Below are 21,847 nucleotides of genomic sequence, written 5' to 3' on the forward strand. Positions count from 1 at the left end.
ATCTGTGGAGGTCCTGGAACAAATCCCCTGCACATACCGAGGGATGACTGTATGTATGTTTGCAGATGATTTGCAAATCTTTATTCTCCAGTCCCGACCACTCCCTGGATCTTCATATTCATATCCAACTGATTACTGGACAACTCCATTTGTATGTCCCACAAACACCTTGAACTCAAAATGTGTCCAAATCTGAACTCATATCCAATGTTCCACTGCTTTTCCTGCAATTTTTTTTCATAAATGAAGCCCCGTACCTGGAATCAACTTCTATTTCTTCCACTCCCACACATGCAATCACCAACTCCTGCCTATTTTATCATTTAGCTACTTAAATTTCATCCTCTCTTCACTCTACTCCTACTGATACTGCCCTAATTCATGCCTGTAGCATGTCTTACTTGGGCCATTACAATTCCTTCATACCAGGTTTCCAGGCTGCCCATGTTAATACCTGCATCTCTTGCCCCTTCTCTACTTATCCACCTGCTGGAGACCTGGCTGGTTTACCTCTCTCCAGCCTTATGATTGACTTTTTACTTTCCATTTAATTTTTCCCTTTTCTCATCATCCTTCCTGGAATACAATATGACTGCAGTTGCTATCTTGCAGTCATGAGGTGACCTTCAAGGTTAAAGTCTGCTACGAATGGTAGAACAGGAAGATGGAAGGAACCTAGAATGTTGACACCATTGGGCCACCTTATCAGTCCTGAGCTAGTTACCTCCTACTTTTCACAAGAGAAAAAAAAAACCCTAAGCTATTTAAGCTCCAGTTTATTTACATATCTGCCTCTCCTGATACATCAAGCTTCAGACAAATGAGTAAAAGATAAGTGGTGTTCTGAAGGGACCTAGGAGCCAGAAATGGGCTTCGCTCCACCAAAAGCATAGTCTGACCAACTGTTAGATCCCTTTTCTGTGTGAATACACATTCTTGCCCATGAAATAAAACACCTGAGGTTGTTATCAACTAATCAATCACACCTTAGTATGAACTAGAGACCATTCATTCAACATACTAAGAGAATGAATTCTGATGGAAGGATAAGCAAGCCTGAAGCATTCTGAGGAGCAAGGATTGGATGGGGTGGCAGGGAGTTTTGGGACATCATGAGTACTCTGGGAACTGAGAGAAGAGAGGCCATTCTGAAAAAAGAAAGATGCAAAGAATGGCAAGGTATCCTGGCGCCAGCTTTAACTTCCAACGTTAACTAGTTTTAATTAAATCATTGATTTACTGGAGAAGTTTATTTTTCAAAAAACCAGTGGGTTGATTAAAAAAAAGGATAGGGCTTCCCTGGTGGCGCAGTGGTTGAGAATCTGCCTGCCAATGCAGGGGACACGGGTTCGAGCCCTGGTCTGGGAAGATCCCAGATGCCGTGGAGCAACTAGGCCCGTGAGCCACAACTACTGAGCCTGCGCGTCTGGAGCCTGTGCTCCGCAACGAGAGGCCACGATAGTGAGAGGCCCGCGCACCGCGATGAAGAGTGGCCCCCGCTTGCCGCAACTAGAGAAAGCCCTCGCACAGAAACGAAGACCCAACACAGCCAAAAATAAATAAATAAATAAAAATTAAAAAAAAAAAAAAAGGGTAGGCATAATAGATTTGGGAGCCTATTTAAAAAGAAATAAGCAGGAGAAACTACTTACTCCACTTCAGAACATTTTGACATGTGCCAGTATGAAAGACTAAGTTTGCCTTCATGGTCCCTGATGGCAGCTGCTTAATCCTGTATATACCTCCCTCTTCCTACAGTTTTCCCTACTAAAGAACTGTTCCTGGGGGAATTGCAAGGTGGAGTACATGACAGAGTATCGTCAAAGCCAGGAAATGACTTTGAATGGGCCTCTGGCAATAGGCCAATGAGTTTTGATCTCATCTTCCATCTTAAGAGCAAAGGCTTATTAATATTAGTTTATGGGAAATAGGCAATTATACAAAATACAGGATCGGAACCAAAATATGTTTTCAAAATGTGAGTTTTTGACACTTGGAGGATTTCATTCCAAACTCTCAATTATATAATTACAAAAAAATCCATGTTTTAGGGAAACAGACTTAATCTTAACTTAAAATTCATGTCACTTATCACAAAGTTAGACAGTCAAGTATATAGAGGGGAAACAAAACAGAAGCAGTATTTCCAAATTTAGACTACATGAGATATTGTGAAGAATCTTTTGTTAATAAACAACACAATACATACTTTTACACACTACACTTCAAAAATGATGCATCTGTGAACAACGTGATAAAGGTCATAGTGTTGAAGACTTTAAATTCAAGGTTGGCAGAGTTGAAGACTAAATTTAAGGTCAAAGTCATACTGATAGACTTTAAATTCAAGGTTGTTGTGATGAAAACTCTAAATTTAAGGACAGATTGTCTAAGAAAGGACAACTAGCATTCAAGCTATTTAGTCAATTAGTTCCGGGTGAGTACAAAATATATAGGACTCACTAAATGGATTAGCCTAATTACAAATTCTGTTCATTTCTAAATAACTTATAAGTCTTTTCACAGAATCATTCAGTCACACAGTTTCTCTCTATCCTTGTGTAGGTATTTCTGCTTCATTTTAAATCCTTATTCTACTCCCTCCCATTTCCATATTTTTATAAGTATAAAATATCTTTAAACAAAAAATGTCTGTTCCTTAGCTAGAGAACTATTCTCCCACTGACTTCTAGAAGAGGAAAAAAAGATTCCCATTTCCTCCTCTACCTCAAAAACACTAAGCAAACTCAAACCATCCAGTTCCTAAAGTAGTGTCATATAGAACCCAGGTCCTGGCACAATATTTCATGCTAGTTTTCCTTCTATAAGCTGAGAACAATTTAGTTATTTACATTACTGAGAAATCTATTTAACAGGCTGATTCACCCCAGGGCTTCCATCAGCAGAGGCTTGCTAAAAAAGGCGAGAGCAGCGGCGTCTTCGAATGGGAACATCAAAGACTCTCCTCCGTCTCTCCTCCTCGTCATCTTCATCAGATTCATCCATATCTGCCGAATCATCATCATCGTCTTCCTCCTCCTCCTCCTCTTCTTCTTCTTCCATCTCTTCATATTCATCAGGACCCATTTCCTTGAAAGAGAAAACAATCTTTTGATAAGAACTTCCATCAGTTTTTTCACTCTTATTTAATATAAATTCTCATTTACCTAGAATCTAAACAACTGGGCATGCCAAATATGAATTTTTATAGACTTCTCAGAGAATGTTTATAGATTTTTAAAATAGAATTGTATAGCCTTTTATACATTTTCATAATGCACATGCTGATGCAAATTCTAGAGTATATATTCTATCACAAGTTTTAAAATGCTCAATGTGGTTTTAACAGTAAATGTATTTCATTAATATAGTACTTATTTTTTACATGGTGGTTGGTAATTCACACAATGTAGCAAACAGACCACTCCTAACAACCCAAGATAAAATTTTACTGAACTTATTAAGTGTATTGAGTAACAATTCTTTATTAACCTACATGCTTACAGAAAAGAGGATCTGAAAATATTACTAAGGTATGACCTCTACTGGTAAGTTTTATGTACTGTCAACAGGAGGTCTAAGAGATTTCTGTTGAGCTCCTAGTATAAAGACAATCAGCATCGGTAGACTCTGCTTTTAAATTAATTTGTTGAAGGCTCTCGGAATAAGGCAGTAGTGATGTTGAACATCCAATATCTGAACATCTCTTGGGAACTTCAGTTCCTTTTAAGCAGTGTCTCTAATTGAGTCTTGACCCATTCTGCTGTTGGTTTTCTCTCTCACACATTTGAAGACTCAGTGAGAGGACCTACTGTATTGGACAGAATTCTGAAGGGCAAGGAGGACCTAGCTGGTAATGTGGGAAGTATTGGGAAACTTGGGATGTGATGGCAGCAAAAGTCCTTCCACCAAGGCTTTTATGGCATTGCATATGCAGCATCCCACTACCCCGTGATCGAGTCTCTAACCACTCTCCCCTGTTCACTGCCCTCCAGCTACAATGGCCTCCGTGCAGTTCTTCAGACATACCAAGCACATTAGTGCTTCAGCACCTCTGTACTTGCTGTTCTTCTGCTTGGAACACCCTTCAACCACACATCCACCCAGCTCCCTCTACTTCTTTCAAGTCTGAACTCAAATGTCACCAAGGCCTTCCCTGACACATCTGTCTATCAGAACAACCCAACAACATACTTCTTAGCTCCCTTACTCTGAGTTTTCTCCAGAGCACGTATTACTACTTGACATAGTGAGGCGTGTGTATTTGCTACACTTTGTCTCTTCCAACTAGAATGTAAATTCCAAGCCAGAGATTTTTTTTTTAATCTCCTCAACTTTCTTCTTTTTTTATTTTTTTATTTTTATTGAGGCATAATTGACATACAACATTATATTAGTTTCAGATGTACAACATAATGATTCAATATTTGTATACATTCCAAAATGATCCCCACAATAAATCTAGTTAACATCCATCACCTTACATAGTTACAGGGCTTTTTTCTTGTGATGAGAACTTCTAAGATCTACTCTCTTAGCAACTTCCAAATATGCAGTACAGTGTTATTAACCATAGTCGCCATGCTGTACATCACATCCCTGAAGGCAGAGATTTTGATTATATCGTTCACTGCATTTTCCCCAGCACCTAGTAGGTACTCAATAAATATCTGTTGAGCAAGCAAATTAATTAACATGGGGGAAAGGAAATGTCCTTTAGAATTTGTCAAAGGAACTGTCACTTGGGATTTATTATAACACTAACAACAACAATCAGAGAAAATATACATAAATATATTTCATTACTTTTATCTTTTGATTTTTTTTAATCTGGGAAATAAAGACTTTAAAATTCAGTAGAAGGTACAAAAGGGGGAGAGGATTAAAGCTTAGGAAATTCTGAAACATTAAATCCAGGTAGTATGATTATTAATTATCTTAAGGAAAAAAACAGAAAAACTGTTAAATCAATGTAGCTAAAGAGGGAGATTGCTGATGATCTCAGACAAAAGTGTACATATACAAACAGTAGATGGAAAGAGGAACACACAGACAAGAATGGAAATAAATAAGCAGCAGGAGCCTCTAACGTGTCCAAAAACAAACTACCTAGACCAAGAAAAGGCTTAAGACCAACCAAAAAATGTTTTATAGCAACATTCAAAGTATAAAGCAAAAGGAAGTATTAAGTATGATAATATATGGTTAGTGGACAAATAAGGGGAACAACTCAATGTCCATATCAAGAAAACTAATTTTTAAACAGGAAAGGTACAATACAAATAAACACAGTACAAATACAATCCCCACTGCCTCTTTCATGTTGATTAGAAATAAATCCAGAATTCTCATTTCATTTTATTGAGTTCTCATCCACGAGAAAGAGGAAACATTTTCCACAAGGCAGATCAAGATTTTATATGCTTCTTTGTGGTTGGGAGGAAACTAAAACTCTAAGTAAGAACATAGTTAAGAGAGGGTTGAACATGTAATGAGTTTATTATTGTAATTTGAAATTATAAATTTAAAAATTTAAAACTTTAAAAAAGGAGTAATATTATAAAACTTCTCAGTTTTAATTTTTAATATGATAAATGTCATATAACCCATATAAGCAAGAGTTCTTTGGAGTCCTCAATAACTTCTAAGAGCTGAAGGGGATCATGAGACGGAAAAGTCTGAGAACTACTGTCCTTAAGTAAAGACTATTCTATCCCCACCCTAACAAACATTAAAAACAAGCCTCAACAGGATCGACTGACCCAATAGTAACTTAACTACACAAACTACCTGTGCAAACAAATGTCAACACTCTTTACACTTTAGGTCAGGAATATATAGCAACTTTAGGGCAAGGAATATTGCCATAGATAGAGATTTTATAACAATAAAAGAAGCACTTCATTAAAAACACGTAACAATCCTAAACATATTTGCATATAATTAAAATACATGAAGCAAATTAAAAAGAATAAAAATTCAGAATTAAAAAAATAGACAAAACTGTAATTATAGTTGGAGATTACAACAATCATCTCTCAGAGAACACACACACATACAAAAGATCAGTAAATATATAGAAGACTTGAAAAATAGTCAACCAATTTGACTTGCCATTTATAGAATTAATATTCCCCCAAGTATCAGAATATACATTCTTTTCAAATACACAAGGATCATTTACCAAGATAGACCATAATGCTGGGCCATAAAACATTTAAAAAGATTGAAATTATACACAGCGAGTTCTCTAACCATAACAAAACTAGAAATCAATAACCAAAAGGTAACTGGAAAAGCTCCAAATGTTTGGAAATTCATACATTTCTAGAAAAGACATAGATCAAAATTAAATTACAAGGGAAATCTGAGAATATTTTGAATTAAATGTTAATGAAAATAATGCATCAAAATTTGTGAAATGTAGCTAAAACAGTGCTTAGAGAGAAGGTCTAAAATCAATAATTTAAACTTCCACCTTAAGAAGTAAAAAAAAAAGCAAATTAAACCCACAGTAAGTGGGAGAGAAATAAAGATAACTCCAGAAATCAATGAAACAGAAAATGAACAAATAGAGAGAAACAGTGAAACCAAAAATTGTTCCTTTAAATAATCAATAAAAGTGACAACCCCCTAGCTAAGTTGATGAACAAAAGAGAAGATGTACATTACCAATATTAAGAACAAAACACTACATATAACTATAGCTCTTACAGCCATTAAAAGGATATCAAGGAAATACTGCAAATAACTTTTATGGAAATAAATTCAACATTTAGAACAAATGGACAAATTCCTTGAAAGACACAAAATTACCGAAAGTGAAACATGAAACAAAATATGAATATTAAAGAAATAAAATTCATATCTCAAAACGTTCCCACAAGAGAAATCCAGCCCAAGATGACTTCACTGATAAATTGTATCAAACATTTAAGGATGATACCAATCTCATACAGAAATGGGGCTAGTCAAAAATGGAAGACTGTTACAGGAAGTAGCAAATTCACAGTATTGGAAATATACCACTGGGAGGGAAGCTAAATTTCACTTCCAAACCCAGGCTGTAGATTCTTTTCACCAGAAATACCACAAGTATAATGGCCTAAAGTCTCATCATCATCTTTCTCTTTCCAAACTGGAGTTGGGAATGTATCCGCTCTAAGTTAGATCAATATCATGTCTATCTTCCCAGACTTATGTTAGACCCACCCATCGGGGTCATCCCAGGAGCTAGAGGGCTTTTTTTGAACATTTGACACCTATGACTTGATTATATTCTGGGTATGCAATTCATAATTTATTCCTATTGTATAACTCAAGTGTCATTAATTTTCTTTAATCATTTTATAGCCTGTAAGATTGGGGTTACCGCTATACCTGTCACCCTAGAAATGAGATTTCAAAAATACAACTAGTTGACTTAGGAAATGATCCCAAAGAGAGACTACTAAAAGTGCAAGTCTACCCATTAAATCTTCTTTGTAATGATTTTATAGGATATTTGTATTATTTTTAAAAATTGGGAGTTCTAGCAAAACCACTGTAAGAAATTGCTTCCCCAGTCTTAATGAAATGAAATAAAGGCGATTCTAACTGGTCTAGTGTGGTGACTCTCATTAGGCAACAAAACTGTTTTTGGAAACTGGAAAAGACACTGAAACTTTGAAACTAATAACTACTTTATATGATACTGTAATGGTGGATACATGTCATTATACATACATTCAAACCCACAGAATATGCAACACCAAGAGTGAACCCTAATGTAAACTGTGGACTTTGGGTGATAATGATGTGTCAATGTAGGTTCACCAGCTGTAACAAAGGTACCACTCTGGCGGGAGATATTGATGATGGGGGAGTCTATGCATGAGTTGAAGCAGAGGGTATATGGGAAATCTCTGTACCTTCTGCTCAATTTTGCTGTGAATCTGAAACTGCTCTAAAAAATAAAGTCTATTTAAAACAAACAAACAAATAAAAACAACAACAAAAACATAATAGTAGAGTTACTCTGATTGAAGAATCTGGAGCCTAGTTTACTTACTGTCCACCCCCCCCAACATATTACCACATCTCCCCCTCCCCCCAAAGATATTTCCCTCAAAATCTCTCGGGTTCTCTGAAATACCATTTACAAACTATCTGCCTGGGTAATCAACAAAGACCCTCTGTGGAGTTCATTCTACAAAGTCATGTAAAATCAGCACCAGAGGAAAATTTAACCTACCAATCGAGCTATAGACACCCTGAATGTCGGACATGCCATATGGAATCGGGGAATGGCAACATTAAAGATCTTGTCTTTAAAGTAAAGGAAATGGAAGGTATAATATCCTTCCATATAGCCTGATGTTGTAGAGAATGTGGTACAACTTGTGTATTCATATACCCGGCCTGGGCTGATGATTGGAAATTCACCTGCAGAGAAAACAGTGACAATAAATTAAAGTATAATATTTAGTTCTTCATTATAGCAAACACGATATGTCCTCTTTAAACTATATTAAAGAAAATGCATAATTAGAAAAAAATCTAAAAGGAAATATAACAAAATGTTAATATTTTGGGATAGGATTATGAGTATTTTGACATTTTTTTGTACTCTCCTAATTCCCTATAGTGTGTTGGGGGGTGGGGGGGTGATATCCAGTAGAATGAAAATTAAAAAAGGAGAGGGGGGCTTCCCTGGTGGCGCAGTGGTTAAGAATTCGCCTGCCAATGCAGGGGACACGGGTTCGAGCCCTGGTCCGGGAAGATCCCACATGCCGTGGAGCAATGAAGCCCGTGCGCCACAACTACTGAGCCTGTGCTCTAGAGCCCGCGAGCCACAACAACTGAGCCTGCACTCTAGAGCCCACAAGCCACAACTACGGAGCCAGTGTGCTGTAACTACTGAAGCCCGTGTGCCTAGAGCCCATGCTCTGCAACAAGAGAAGCCACTGCAATGAGAAGCCCGCGCACCGCAACGAAGAACAGCCCCCACTCGCCGCAACTAGAGAAAGCCCGTGTGCAGCAACGAAGACCCAACACAGCCAAAAATAAATAAAATAAAATTAATTTATAAAAAAATAATTTTAAAAAAAAGGAGAGGCATTGAAGACACAATCTTTAAGACAATGGTAATAAAAAGTGTCACATATTCTAGTTCAAACAGAGATAAGGATAATCTAAATGTTTAAATGTAGCAAGAGACTAAAACATAAAACTCTGAAGATGCATCTTAAGCATTTAGCCCAGACAAAATGGCAGTCACAAGGGAAAGGTTTTATACCAATAGACGAAACGACAGAAAAAGAATTACAGCTTTAATAAAATTCTTTAATATCCAGGAAAAATTCCTTAAAAAGACACGTAGAATATGAATCTATTTGTGGCAATTAATTAAAACAACTTCAATTTAAACTGAATTCTACATATGCTTAGGACCAATAACAAAAGCACATAGCTTAAATAATATTATTTTCCTGAAGTACACATACAAAACGTGAAGAATCTGAGGTCTCAGAAACTTATGATAATCATAATTTTTTTAAAAGCCAAATGTCAATGGTAATCAGAGGCTAGAGATGATTGAAATCAAAAAACAATAAAATCTGTGCTATTAAGTTTAACATTTCTCCTGAAATTTCAGAAAGATGACCAATATGAAATTTATTTTCTCTTTCTGCCATACACCCTGTAACCCTACAGAATATGATAATGAATAATTATCCAGCTAACAAAATAAAGCAGTTAAGAAGGAAAAGCAAGAAACCCGTGTGATCTACAGAATGGAAATTCAATCCCTGAATAATTGAGTTTGCTATAATTTTAGAAAAGTTCATGTTTCAGGTACTAAACTGATAAAATAATGACCTTTACACATTATATTTATGAAGCAAAATATTGCATTAGGAGAAGAATTCAGAATCTATGATATCTTTCACACTGAAACACAGCTATTAAAAAGATGCAGTCTTATCCACTAACTACATCATGCATTTGCCAAGCTATGTATCACATATATACTCTCCAAAATGTTTTAGAAGCAACTGATGTATAAACCCAAATCTTGGGACACATACCAACTACTCCAGGTCCTTGAACTTCTTCCACATCACCTTTAGCATTTGTTATTCTCCAGTAGCGACTGTCTAACTGACAAGCCTTCTCAGGAAGTGCATCTTTTGACATTTCAATCCTGGAAAAGAGAATGGAGTGGTAGAGATATGTTGGTTTTTTTCTGTTTAAGAGCTACCGTATATTGAGCTAAGCCAGTGAAAGGGATTTCCAAAGGAAATTAAGAAACCCAACCCAAAGTCTGTGTAAATCATCTATTCCTGTAAGTTTGCAAAGATACTGGCCTAATTAGCTGGACTTCCCCACAGAAATGCTTTCATTCAATTTACACACTTGACTTTCATTTAGGATTAACAATAGAAAGGGCAACATAAAAATTTTCAAACACAGTGGTGACAACAATCTTTTGCTGTTCAAATAAAGACCAATGTGGGAAACACTTTCTAGAATATGGTGCCACGAAAAACTTCTGTTCTAAAAAATGGAGTCTTTTTTTTCACTACAAGGCTATACAGCCCTTTTTCTCCATTAGCTTCTAGAAAGCTCAGAGCAAAATGTCACTATTTCGTGCATCCACTATTCAGTTACTGGGGTTATACCTTGACTCTGTTTTCCAATACTATTATTTCCCTCCTTTTTCTGAGACTCTGCTGACTCTTATTTTCATTTAGAATACCATATAAGCACGTGTAGGTATTACTATTTTAAGCATATCTCAATCCTAGGCAGGATTAAATTAAACAATTAAAACAACATTCATCTGAATATGTGTAACTGGACATATCAAAGGCTTCATACAATACCAAAATCCTAGAATGCTTTCTGGTTAAGTATACATTACTATTATTTCTAGTATGTATATATGCATGTATATGTATTTTTAAAAAATATATATCATAAAGTATTTAAAAATACATCTGAAAACAAAGCATTCTTAATCCCTTAGGGCAATGAGTTATCTTTACCTCACAGTACAGAGTACTTCTAATTAAAGTGTATTTAATATTTGTTTTTTATTTAACCAAATCCAGGGCTTGCTCAGCACTATGTCTAATATACAGGCTGTACTCAATAAATATTTATTACACTTTTAATTAAATATAGACAGGCAAGATAAAACTGAAATGCATGGTTTTATCTTGGGCAATTTCATAGCTTTCAGAACGCATTATAACTCTAATACTGACCTTTCATGATGATTACAGCTTAGTGGTCCACCTCTCAAAGTACCTGGCACAATACTTATATTTGAAGAAATAACTTAAAGGTTGATACAAACTCAAGGTGCTTTACAAACACTATATTGTAGAAAATTTGTTTGTTATCCACCTACCTCCACACTTTAGCAAGAAGCTGCCTTTCAGAATGTGTTTTTATATCACGTCAAATGGGGTGATAACAACACATCCATAAGATACATCCCAAAAGGCGACCCCATTTAAAATTCTCACCTGATTCGGTATGTGAAGAAATAGTGGGGTGGATGTACAGAGCTAAGTTCTGGCAGAAACGATGTGGAAACTGAAACTGTAATATCCCCAGTCGTTGCTACACACTCTGCATCATGAACATATCTAGGTAATTTTAAGAAATTAAATATTTTTTAATCAACAAACATCAATTCTGTAAGATAAAAGATTTAAAGACACAATGCAAAATAGTTTATATTTTACTTTATGATAAAAACAAATTTAAATCATATTTGGCACCTTAAAGGTATAGTTATTAAGCTTAAAAGAACAAACAATCTAGAAAACCTTGAAGACTCTGAATCAATAATGATAGCAGTCAAGGTTCAATGACCAGTGGTTCAAATAATGGATCAGTAACTAACCTGGAAACTAAAAAGAGCTTATCTCAGTCTTCAGAGCTAAGGAAACTTTTGGAACATCTGAAAACCCAGCTATGCCCTATACACAGTGACTCTGACAATAAAAATGTGTTAGTATTGTTATTCTAGAGGCCTCTAATGTGTAATTAATGTATCATTTCTGCCAACTGGGCTACTGTGAACCAACCTCTAATTCCATCTATAATACCTGAATGTTCCATTTAGAGATAATGACTAATATTTTCCAGGAGCTAATAGTTACTGACTTGCTATTCGCAGTAAATCTGTTATTGGCAACAGCCTCCCCCTCCACCGCCAAAAAAAAAAAAAAAAAAACTATGTAACTACTATAAAGCCACAGCTTCTAAAACAAAATCAGTTTTTTCTCTTGATTCTTCCAGATGAAAAAAATACTGGCTGTTCAACTGTTTGGATGTTTTGGCTTTAAAGTGAGAATAAAATAGTGAGATTTAAGATGAGAGGTTCTGTTATTAACCCTCGTGGGAAACTTCAACTCATGATCTGTAACTGATGTTTTTTTCTGATTTATAATCATTCCACTCCAAAAAGCCCCAAGTGAAATACCTGAAAATTTGGTCTCTGATGATAGGGAAGCCACCTGATACAACATTGTTGACATAAGAAGTAAACCAGTCAGTAAAAGTAGCACCTGTAAAAAAAGGAAGGGGAAAAAAAAGAGAAAAGGACAAATAGTTTTTTTTAATTTATACAGGAAACAAGGGAAAAAACGACAATTTCTCTATGCTTAATAGTGATATCTAGTGATATCAAAACTAGAAACATTTATATATACCATTCTACTAATCCTTTATAAGGTAAATTTCTATCCTCAGTTCTATCAATCTTATTCCAAACTACCTTGCTAGGGAATCCTCCGACTACCTTCAAACTACTTTTTACACTTAAAACGAAATAGTTGACTTTTAAACTTTAATTTGTTCTGGTACAAGAATGAAAAGCCTTCTGTCTATAATTTCTGGAACATATAGAACAAAGGAGATATAGCTACGTCTAGGAAGAAACTACAGAAAAAGTATCAGCACCTATCCTCAGATGATCAGGGTACATCCCTGGTCCAGGCACATCCTGACTCATGCACAGAATTCTGGCAGAAGCCAGGCTCAGTCTGGACATCTAATAGGGGTATAGCACTGTGGAGTTCTGGGCATCAGGCCAATCCCAAAGTAGCCCAGTTGCATTACTACAGATCCAAATGTACAGCGGTCCTCCATACTCTCAGTGACCAGCTCAAAGCAGAGAAGAATGACTGGGATAGTCCAGTCCAGACCATATATCCGTGACCTAGTGATTGGATCAATAACAAGTATTTACATGAATTATGTTGCCTCTTGTAGGTAATACAACATAACTTTCTCAGACCCCCATCATTTACTGTTAATACAGCTCAGTGCCTAGCACATACTAGTCCCTTAATCAATGTTGTTCAATGAATTTCTTCATAATCTTGTTTCTATTAACCCAGTTCCTGTACTCTGCCACACTGAAAGTCAGATGCTAAATTTATAGTATGTATTTACTTATAATTCTATTTAGGGAATGATTGAAGATACAATTTAAGCTTGAGTCTGAGAATATACAGCTTTAAAATTTTAAAGGTATCAACTGACAGAAGGTAAACTACAATAGTTTACTCTTTTTTCAATGTCTATTAATGGCCCACTCTGACCCTTTATTTATTAAATGCTACTTTATTCAAATGACCACTGATCATCTTCTATCCACTTTGAGCTAGATATTAAGGGGCCACATGAATGTTATTAAAATTCATAGAAGGTACAATTTTCTGTTTTGAGAACTAGCAGTTTCCCTGCAGAGTTTAAAAAATCATTTTGTAAGTTTCATGAACTAAAATGTTATATAAGAAAAAAGAAATTTCTTATGATTTACATTAAAAAAGAAATTGGCATGGTGTATTTTAATGTGCCTTAATTTATTACAACACATACCAAAGTGTGTTCTTTAAAATAAGGATAAAATTTTCCATGCAGCCTTCACCACTAAACTTATCTGCACATAGATTCCAGTTTTCTTAAATATGTATTAATAATGCACTGAATATCAGGAGATTCCATCTTATGTTTTACCAAAAATTCCAAGAAAGTCAAACTTAGCTGAATTAAGATGTAATTTATATGTTCTACAGTAGTTTACCTTTTAAAGTAAGCCCATATCTTGCAGTTCCTTTGAGAGTATTGGGGTTTTATCAAGGTAGTGTAAAGGCAGATCAGATGCTTTCTCATCTTTCCTCCCAGCACTAACTTCCCACCTCATTTCTTCCAGTGCATCTCAAATCTTTTGCTTTACTCTCTCATTCTAGGAGAAACCCCAACTCCCAGAAGAGTATTCTCAGACCTTAGTACTCTGCTGTAGTGGTGGGGTCTTCCACACCATGTCAGACCAGCACCAAACTAAGACTAAGAAACTCACAGCGCCTAGCTGGCAGCTTACCTTAGAGCTCAGGCAGCCTTTAGTTTATAAACCAAGCAGCTCCACTGGACTAGAGCCAGGACGATCATGTTCTCAGAGTACGTGCCACCCAGAGAAGCCAAAGAGGGCAGCGAGCAAGGCCGTAACCCCCAGAGGGTGCTTAACTTAGACACCATAGACCACAGGAATCAGGGTGAGCTGAACGCTAGGAACCAAGCTTAAAAGTGTTTTATAACTGACTGCGTAGGGGTGAGAACTTCTTGATACTGTGAAGTATTTCACAAACCTAGAATATGCCGTAGTTTGAATACACAGAGACTTATACTCTGTTCAAGGTTCCAATTAGGAGATACAATTAAATACAGATGCCTTGGCCTGCAAGATCCTTTTACTATATAATGATGTTTAATATGTTCCAGAAATGCCTTAAAAAGCAGAATGGATAGTCAGGAAGCTTCTCTTTTTCTTCTACGTGAGCAAAATCTAAGCAAAACAAGAATGGATGAACAGCAAAGGGGTGAGCTGCTCTTGAATACAAACTGAATTGTTCTCAAAATCCTATGAGAAATACTCTTTTAAGGCCAAGAAAAACCAGGTGTGCCAAGCAGTTTATAAGGCCCAGTTTATACTGGTCTCTGAAGACTGCTGGTCTGAGGTCTCTGGTGTGACTTATCAGTATTTTACTATAGCACTGGCACCAGAAGAGAAAAAGTATAGTTATTTTATGTATCTATATCTCTAATTATGTATTAATATGATCAATGGAAAATGCATGTGTGTGTAAGGGAACTATATACACATTCCTAGCAGTTCTATACATTTCACTGTCCTACAGCAAAATCCTAAGAGCACAAGGTTGTATATGGCATGGCCTTCTTCCAAATGGAAACCCAAGTCAAATAAAGTACAAGGGCTATTCTAATGAGAACCTAGTTATAGTACTTTATGAACGAGCAAGCTTTAAGAAATACAAATATAAAATTGCCAGTTGATCAAGTAACAGAAACATTTTTACCAACTTAATTTTTTCTGACCAGAAAGAAGAGACTTTTCTCTTACCTATGATAAACATGTCAATAGCAGCTGGATTCCGAGCCATTTGGTCCTAGGTGAGAAAAAGAATATTGTAATCAAGGAAAATACATTTTACTTAATTCCCCATTGTTCACTATCTGTATCCTTCCCTGGGGACAAGACAAAACAGATACAAATAACTTAAGTGCTCTAACCAATACTCAGACATTCCTCACTTCTCAGTTTCTGCTCTTATGATTTCTATATTTAGGCTCTTCCTATTAGTTACAATGAACTAATAAATTATCCTTCAAGAAAACAATTAGGACATTAAAACCGTGATAAGACACATGGCCTATGAACCCAGAAGACAGGGTTTTGAATTCAGTCAAGGGACCTGAACAGTTCTAGATTAGTCTCTTCTCTCAGTAAATGGAGAGACCAAGTCATCATCCTACAACCTTACAGAGCTATCAAGTCAAAAATGAGATAAAAGATGTGAAAATGCTTAGAAAAAAATTAAAAGCTATGCAAGCTCTTTAAATAATTTAAATGTTATATGGAGTCACATGTCTCAGATAACTATGAAATATTTTTTTTAATAAATTTATTTATTTATTTATTTTTGGTTGCATTGGGTCTTTGTTGCTGCACACGGGCTTTCTCTAGTTGTGGCGAGCAGGGGCTACTCTTTGTTGCGGTGCACAGGCTTCTCATTGTGGTGTCTTCTCTTGTTGTGGAGCACAGGCTCTAGGAGCGCAGGCTTCAGTAGTTGTGGCACGTGGGCTCAGCAGTTGTGGCTCATGGGCTCTAGAGCGCAGGCTCAGTAGTTGTGGCGCATGGGCTTAGCTGCTCCGCGGCATGTGGGATCTTCCCGGACCAGGGCTCGAACCCGTGTCTCCTGCATTGGCAGGCGGATTCTTAACCACTGTGCCACCAGGGAAGTCCCCGAAAAATATTTTCTATTTAAGTTCACATCTAGGCAAAAATGAAAGCAGAAGGTCTGCAACTGAGGAATGACTGAGAATTGAAGAAATAAGAATGAAACCAAATGCTATATTTTCTGTGCTTACATTAAAATCATAACAAAAGCCTCTTAAAAAAGATCTACATTTTTCAACAACTCAAATATCTACTGAAGAAAGAGTTTAGAAAGTTTCTATTGCACTCAGAACTTGAATCCAAAGCGAATGATGATGGATGATGTCCAAAAGCTAAAGTTAGAAATTTATATTACAATTAATCACTTCAACAAAAATCTCATTCATTTTTTTGTTTTTATAACAGCTTTATTGGAGTATAATTGCTTTACAATGGTGTGTTTCTGCTGTATAACAAAGGGAATCAGCTATACGTATACATATATCCCCATATCCCCTCCCTCTTGCGTCTCTCATTAGTTTTTTTTTTTTTTCTCATTAGTTTTTCTTAAACTTAAAATGTCCTAATACAAATCACAGCTTCCCTCCGTACGCACAATAGCTTGCATTGTTTGTCCATTGGTGAAATTTTCTTTTAGCATTCCATGCCATTATATCAGAATATTAGCCCTCTAGTTAGATCCGTCTATAATCAAATTGCATAATGCTCTATACCCATTCTACAACCCTGAAAATTCCTAATGCACATTTTATTCACCCATCAGAACACATCTTAAAACCACATTTAAACGCGCTTCCTACTTACTGGACATTGGTAGAAGACTTCATTTTTGTTTCGGCCCTCCGCAGCTTCCACTGCTATGTACTGACTCAAACCAGTATGTATGCAAAAAGTTAAAGGCAGACAGTATTTCAGTCCCTGTCTCTGCTGGAAGCCTCCAGCAGCCGTGTCGACGTCTAGCAAATCCTCAGAACGATAGTGATTAGACAGCGCCATGCTTCCCAACAACCTGAGAATATAGACTCAAAAATTTAGTCAACTGCAATCTTTTTGATGAATAATAATTTCACACTGACAACTTTATAAGAATGATTAACATGTCAATTCTAAACCAGGAATACCCCAAGCACTACAATTTCTGCATATATTAAATTCAAACTCTTGAGTGGAAAGATTCTGATTTAAATTAAAAGCCTAAATGTCTAAACTGTCTAAATGCCAACCTTTTAAAAAGAAAAATAGTTTTATTGCTTTCAAAAATCTATCTTACCATAATTTGCCAGTGTTTTGCTACATATGTATGTATGATTAATTTAATGTTTAATGTTCTCTCTGATACCTTTATCTTGATACAACCTTTAGCTTACACTATCCTACCAGGCAGTATAAATGGAAATCAACTTAATCCTTGTCCAAATTTTCATAAACTTGGGATGTATGGGGTCTAAACTCATACGTATGAGAACAACACAGGTGTCGGTCCTTGATGAGAGTCTCATCCTAAGTCTCACTGTTTGGGCTGTGGGTAGATAAAAATCCCTGTGTTGAAATCATGATCTGTTTGTCATGTCAATTCTGAGCAACTCTTAGTATAGTTCTCTCCTGTTGGTTCTTGAAATATGACAATTTTTCCATTTTGTCAAGTTTCAGTTTGACAGGAAAACAGAATAGAAAAAAACCCCAGTGATTTAGGCTTATCTAGTCCTAACTGCCCAATATTTGACTTCTGAATACCACCTTGTAACCTCAGTATGATCACCTCCTAGATTCCCTGTACTCACTCAACTCTGATCTGAAATGGTAACAGAGCCTCATATGGTTCTTCACACACAAAGAGATACCAAGTTCTAATAAGAACAATGCAAAGTTCTACCTAAATTCCTATCAGTATGTCACAAGTGCAATGTCTCTGAAATACCTTAATTTCATGAGGGAACAAAGAGAGTAGAACCATTCGAAGCATATAGCTTTAAAAACTGTGAGTAAATTTGAGAGCTACTGCATGGTCTGCTTTTACCAAAAGGTTCCACAGTGAATACTTCCTATCGTTTAGAAGTAAGTTTAAAATAGGCCATTCAATTATAGACTATGCTTGAATAGGACAAAACTAATATTTTCTTTAGTTAAGTGTATGTAGCTCTGAACAAATTACTTTTAACATGTATGATTCATAGAACTTATATCAAGCTCTCTAAAATACTTTACTTGGCCTGTAACAGGATAAACACTTCAAGGATTCGGAACAGGTTTAGTTAAATTTTAGTTAAATTATACCCACACACACATCTCCTCTCCTGTCCTGTAGGCCCACCCCAACCATCTTAACTGTAAAGATGTGTTAATAGAAACCATGTTTTTGAGACATTATCTATTTTGGTAAAATCAAAGTCAAGCTATAGATTTTGTCTTATGGATTGTTACAAGGAACAAGAGGAAATTCTTATACTTTTTAATCTGTTAAGAGTAACTACAAACACAATTTGTTTACATTCTAGAAAATAACTTGTATCATTAAAAATAACTCAAACAGTGAACATCTCACCCAGGAACCACTAACTTCTGCCCATTGTGGATACGATATGAACATCGATAATCATCAGGAAGCTTGCAGCCAATCTGAGCTTCTACAGCATCTAGGTCTTCCTCTCGAGCACCCTCTGCAGATGCACAAAAAGCAAATTATCAAGAAGCCATAAGCCTTAAATCTAAGAAGAAATGCAATCTATCTGCTAGCCAATGATACAATCTTAGAGCAAATGAATTCTGTCCAAAATGTACTTGCTGAAATATAGGGAAATGAATTGAAAATTCAGAGAAACATTATATCACTTTAGATTAGCTCTGATGTTTGAAGCACTGAGGAAGCAAATTTCTCAGTTTCCTCTCCATGGGGAAAACACTGGCGCTAAGCAAAATATGGAATGGCAGGCACCAGTGAAACTAATCCACAATAGTTTTTTCACAGTACAATACAAAACTTCAGAGCATATCTTATTTTTCTTAATCTAATATACTCAAATTTCTCTATTTAAAGAACTCTCCAGAAGTTCTCTAAATGGATGTTGTTCAAGAGTCTTAACCTAGTCTCTTAATGGGAAATATAGGACATAGGTGTAGGTTCATGCTGTGAGGAGGCCATTACCTTGAATTTGATTTTCATGTTTATAAGCTTGCCATATATTCTAGCTTTAAAAAGCAGTAATTACAAATACTAAGAGAAGAGATTCACTCCCAGCAATGGCCCACCAGGTTGTTGGACCAAATGTTTTACTGAGAACTAGAAAAAACTGAACAACAGAAAATTGGTTTCAAGGCTTTTGGAGAACCTCAAAGACAGTGAGAACTGGCAGGCTTGGGGTGGGGGGAGGTTGGTCCAGAAGAACAGGGAAACTGAGAGTTTAGCCAGGGCTTTGGAGCCACCTTGTCTTTGAGGCAATTGCCACTTCTGAAAGCAAACATGAGGCTGAGAGGCCAAGAAGCTGAGCAAAGCTTTCAGCAGTACCACAGGGTTGAGAGAATTTTCCAAAATTGATGAAAACATCAAACCATAGATTTAAGAAGCACTATAAACCCCATGGAGAATAATTACAAAGAAAATCATTATCTAGACACATTACTGGAAAACTGCTGAAAATCAAAGACAAAGAGAAATCTTAAAAGCAGCCAGAGAAGGGGAAAAGCCACAGTCATCTTCAGAAGAACAACAATAAGACAGCTTCTTAACAGAACAATAGAAGCTGGAAGAATGGTATCTTCAAGTGCTGACTAGAATTCTATATCCAGTGAATATATACTTCAAAAGTGAAGATGAAATAAATATATTTTTTGACAAAAAAAAAAATCTGAAAATATTCAGCAATAGCATTCCCTTGTTAAAAACAAAACAAAACAAAACAAAACAAAACAAAACAAAACAAAAAGGAATTCTTCAGGCAGAAGAAAAATTATCCCAGATGGAAGCATGAAGATTCAGGAAGAAATAAAGTGCAACCAGAAAAGGTAAATATGCAGGTAAATCTAAAATAGTATTGAACATGTAAAATAATAATAATGTTTTCAAGGATATAAAATATGTTGAAAACTAAAATCACAAAACTATAATACAAAAGACAGGAGGGAGGTAATTGAAATTAAAGTATTCTAAGGTTCTTTCATTGTTCAGGAAATGGTAAAAATACTAATTTACAATAGACTTTAAGTCAGAGATACATGTTTTAATCTCTAGGCTAATCACTAAAAAATTTAGATAAATAAGAAAGGGAAGGGGAGTATGGAATAAAAGATAATTAAGAAGAATGCAAAAAAGGAATACCTGCTCAGGTGGCACCAATATAAAATAGAAACATGGTATATTTACACTCAAATGTATTAGTAATTACATTAAATATAAACAGACTAAATAATCTAATTAAAAGACAGACTAACAGACCAAATGAAAAACAAAACACAATCATATACAAGAGGCACATCGTAAAGATGTAGATACAGAAAAGAAAGCTAAAATAGCTCTACTAAAATCATACAAAATAGACTTTAAGGCAAATAGCATTATTCGAGGTAATGGAGGACTTTTTGTAATGGCAAAAAGGTTAAATTCACTACACAGGTATTATAAGTTTAATTTTGTGCATCTAATAACACAGCTTCAAAATATATTTTTTTAAAGGACAGAATTAAAATGGAAAAAATATATATCTGTAATCATAATGGGTGTATTAGTTTTCTACTGCCACAATATTAGCTGCTTAAAATAACACTCATTTATTATTTCACAGTGTCTGTAGGTCAGAATTCTGGGCATGACTGAATTGGATCTTCTGCTCAGGTCCCACAAGGCTGAAATCATGGTGTTAACTGGGGCTGCTAGTGCACCTTATGCATCTTTTGCTTGGGGTTCTCTTCCAAACTCACTGGTTGTTGGCAGAACTCAGTTCTTTGCAGTTGCAGGATTGAGGCTCTCTACTCTTAGAAGCCACCTGCCATTCCTTATCACCTGACCCTCTCCACAACATGCCAGTTTGCTTATTCATGACCTGTAGGAGACACACCCAGGCTTTGAATCTCTCTGACTTCTGGAAGGGCCCAGTTCCTGTTAAGGGCTCACCTGATTGGGTCAGGCCTGCTCAGGATAATTTCCGTTTTCATTAATGATTAATTCAAATGCAACTAATTTGGGACCTTCATTACATCTGTAAAACCCTCTTGTCATCTAATATGACCTAATCACAAGACAGAAATCAATTATATCCATTGTACAACTCACACTCAAGGGGAAGCTATCATTATACCAGGCACGTACCACGGTGGGTGAGAATCTTGGGACCTATCTCAGAACTCTGCCTACCACAGTGAGAAATTTTAACATACCTCTCTCAATAACTAACAGAACAAGGAGACCAAAAACCTCACTAAGAGTACAGAAGATTTGAACAAGGTCAACAGTTTTTGCCTAATCATATATATAGTACTAAATGGCAAGAATGGCAGAATATACATTCTTTTTAAGTATACATGGAACATTTGCCAAGATAAATTATATGCTGGACCACAGAACAAATCACAATAAATTTCAAATGACTGAACTCA

The 21,847-nt window shown here is 35.9% G+C and overlaps 1 protein-coding gene across 2 annotated transcripts in view; it reads right to left on the bottom strand.

The window, feature by feature from the left end:
* Positions 1-761: 761 nt before the first annotated feature.
* The window catches only part of FBXO3 (F-box protein 3), a 33,364-nt gene continuing 12,278 nt past the window's right edge, over positions 762-21,847 (bottom strand). The window contains exons 4-11 of one of the 2 annotated variants that reach the window (XM_059931359.1): positions 18,804-18,918; positions 17,066-17,270; positions 15,425-15,470; positions 12,482-12,566; positions 11,517-11,639; positions 10,071-10,186; positions 8,234-8,424; positions 762-3,090 (exon numbers count right to left, since the gene is read on the bottom strand). In XM_059931359.1, the coding sequence (XP_059787342.1) occupies positions 2,914-3,090; positions 8,234-8,424; positions 10,071-10,186; positions 11,517-11,639; positions 12,482-12,566; positions 15,425-15,470; positions 17,066-17,270; positions 18,804-18,918 (1,058 nt within the window). In that variant the 3' untranslated portion in view covers positions 762-2,913. Of the gene's footprint in view, positions 3,091-3,255; positions 4,671-8,233; positions 8,425-10,070; positions 10,187-11,516; positions 11,640-12,481; positions 12,567-15,424; positions 15,471-17,065; positions 17,271-18,803; positions 18,919-21,847 lie in introns of those variants that run through there. The other variant, XM_059931360.1, reaches the window with a different exon arrangement.

This window comes from Balaenoptera ricei, chromosome 8, assembly GCF_028023285.1.
Source record: "Balaenoptera ricei isolate mBalRic1 chromosome 8, mBalRic1.hap2, whole genome shotgun sequence".
Taxonomy (NCBI): Eukaryota; Metazoa; Chordata; class Mammalia; order Artiodactyla; family Balaenopteridae; genus Balaenoptera; species Balaenoptera ricei.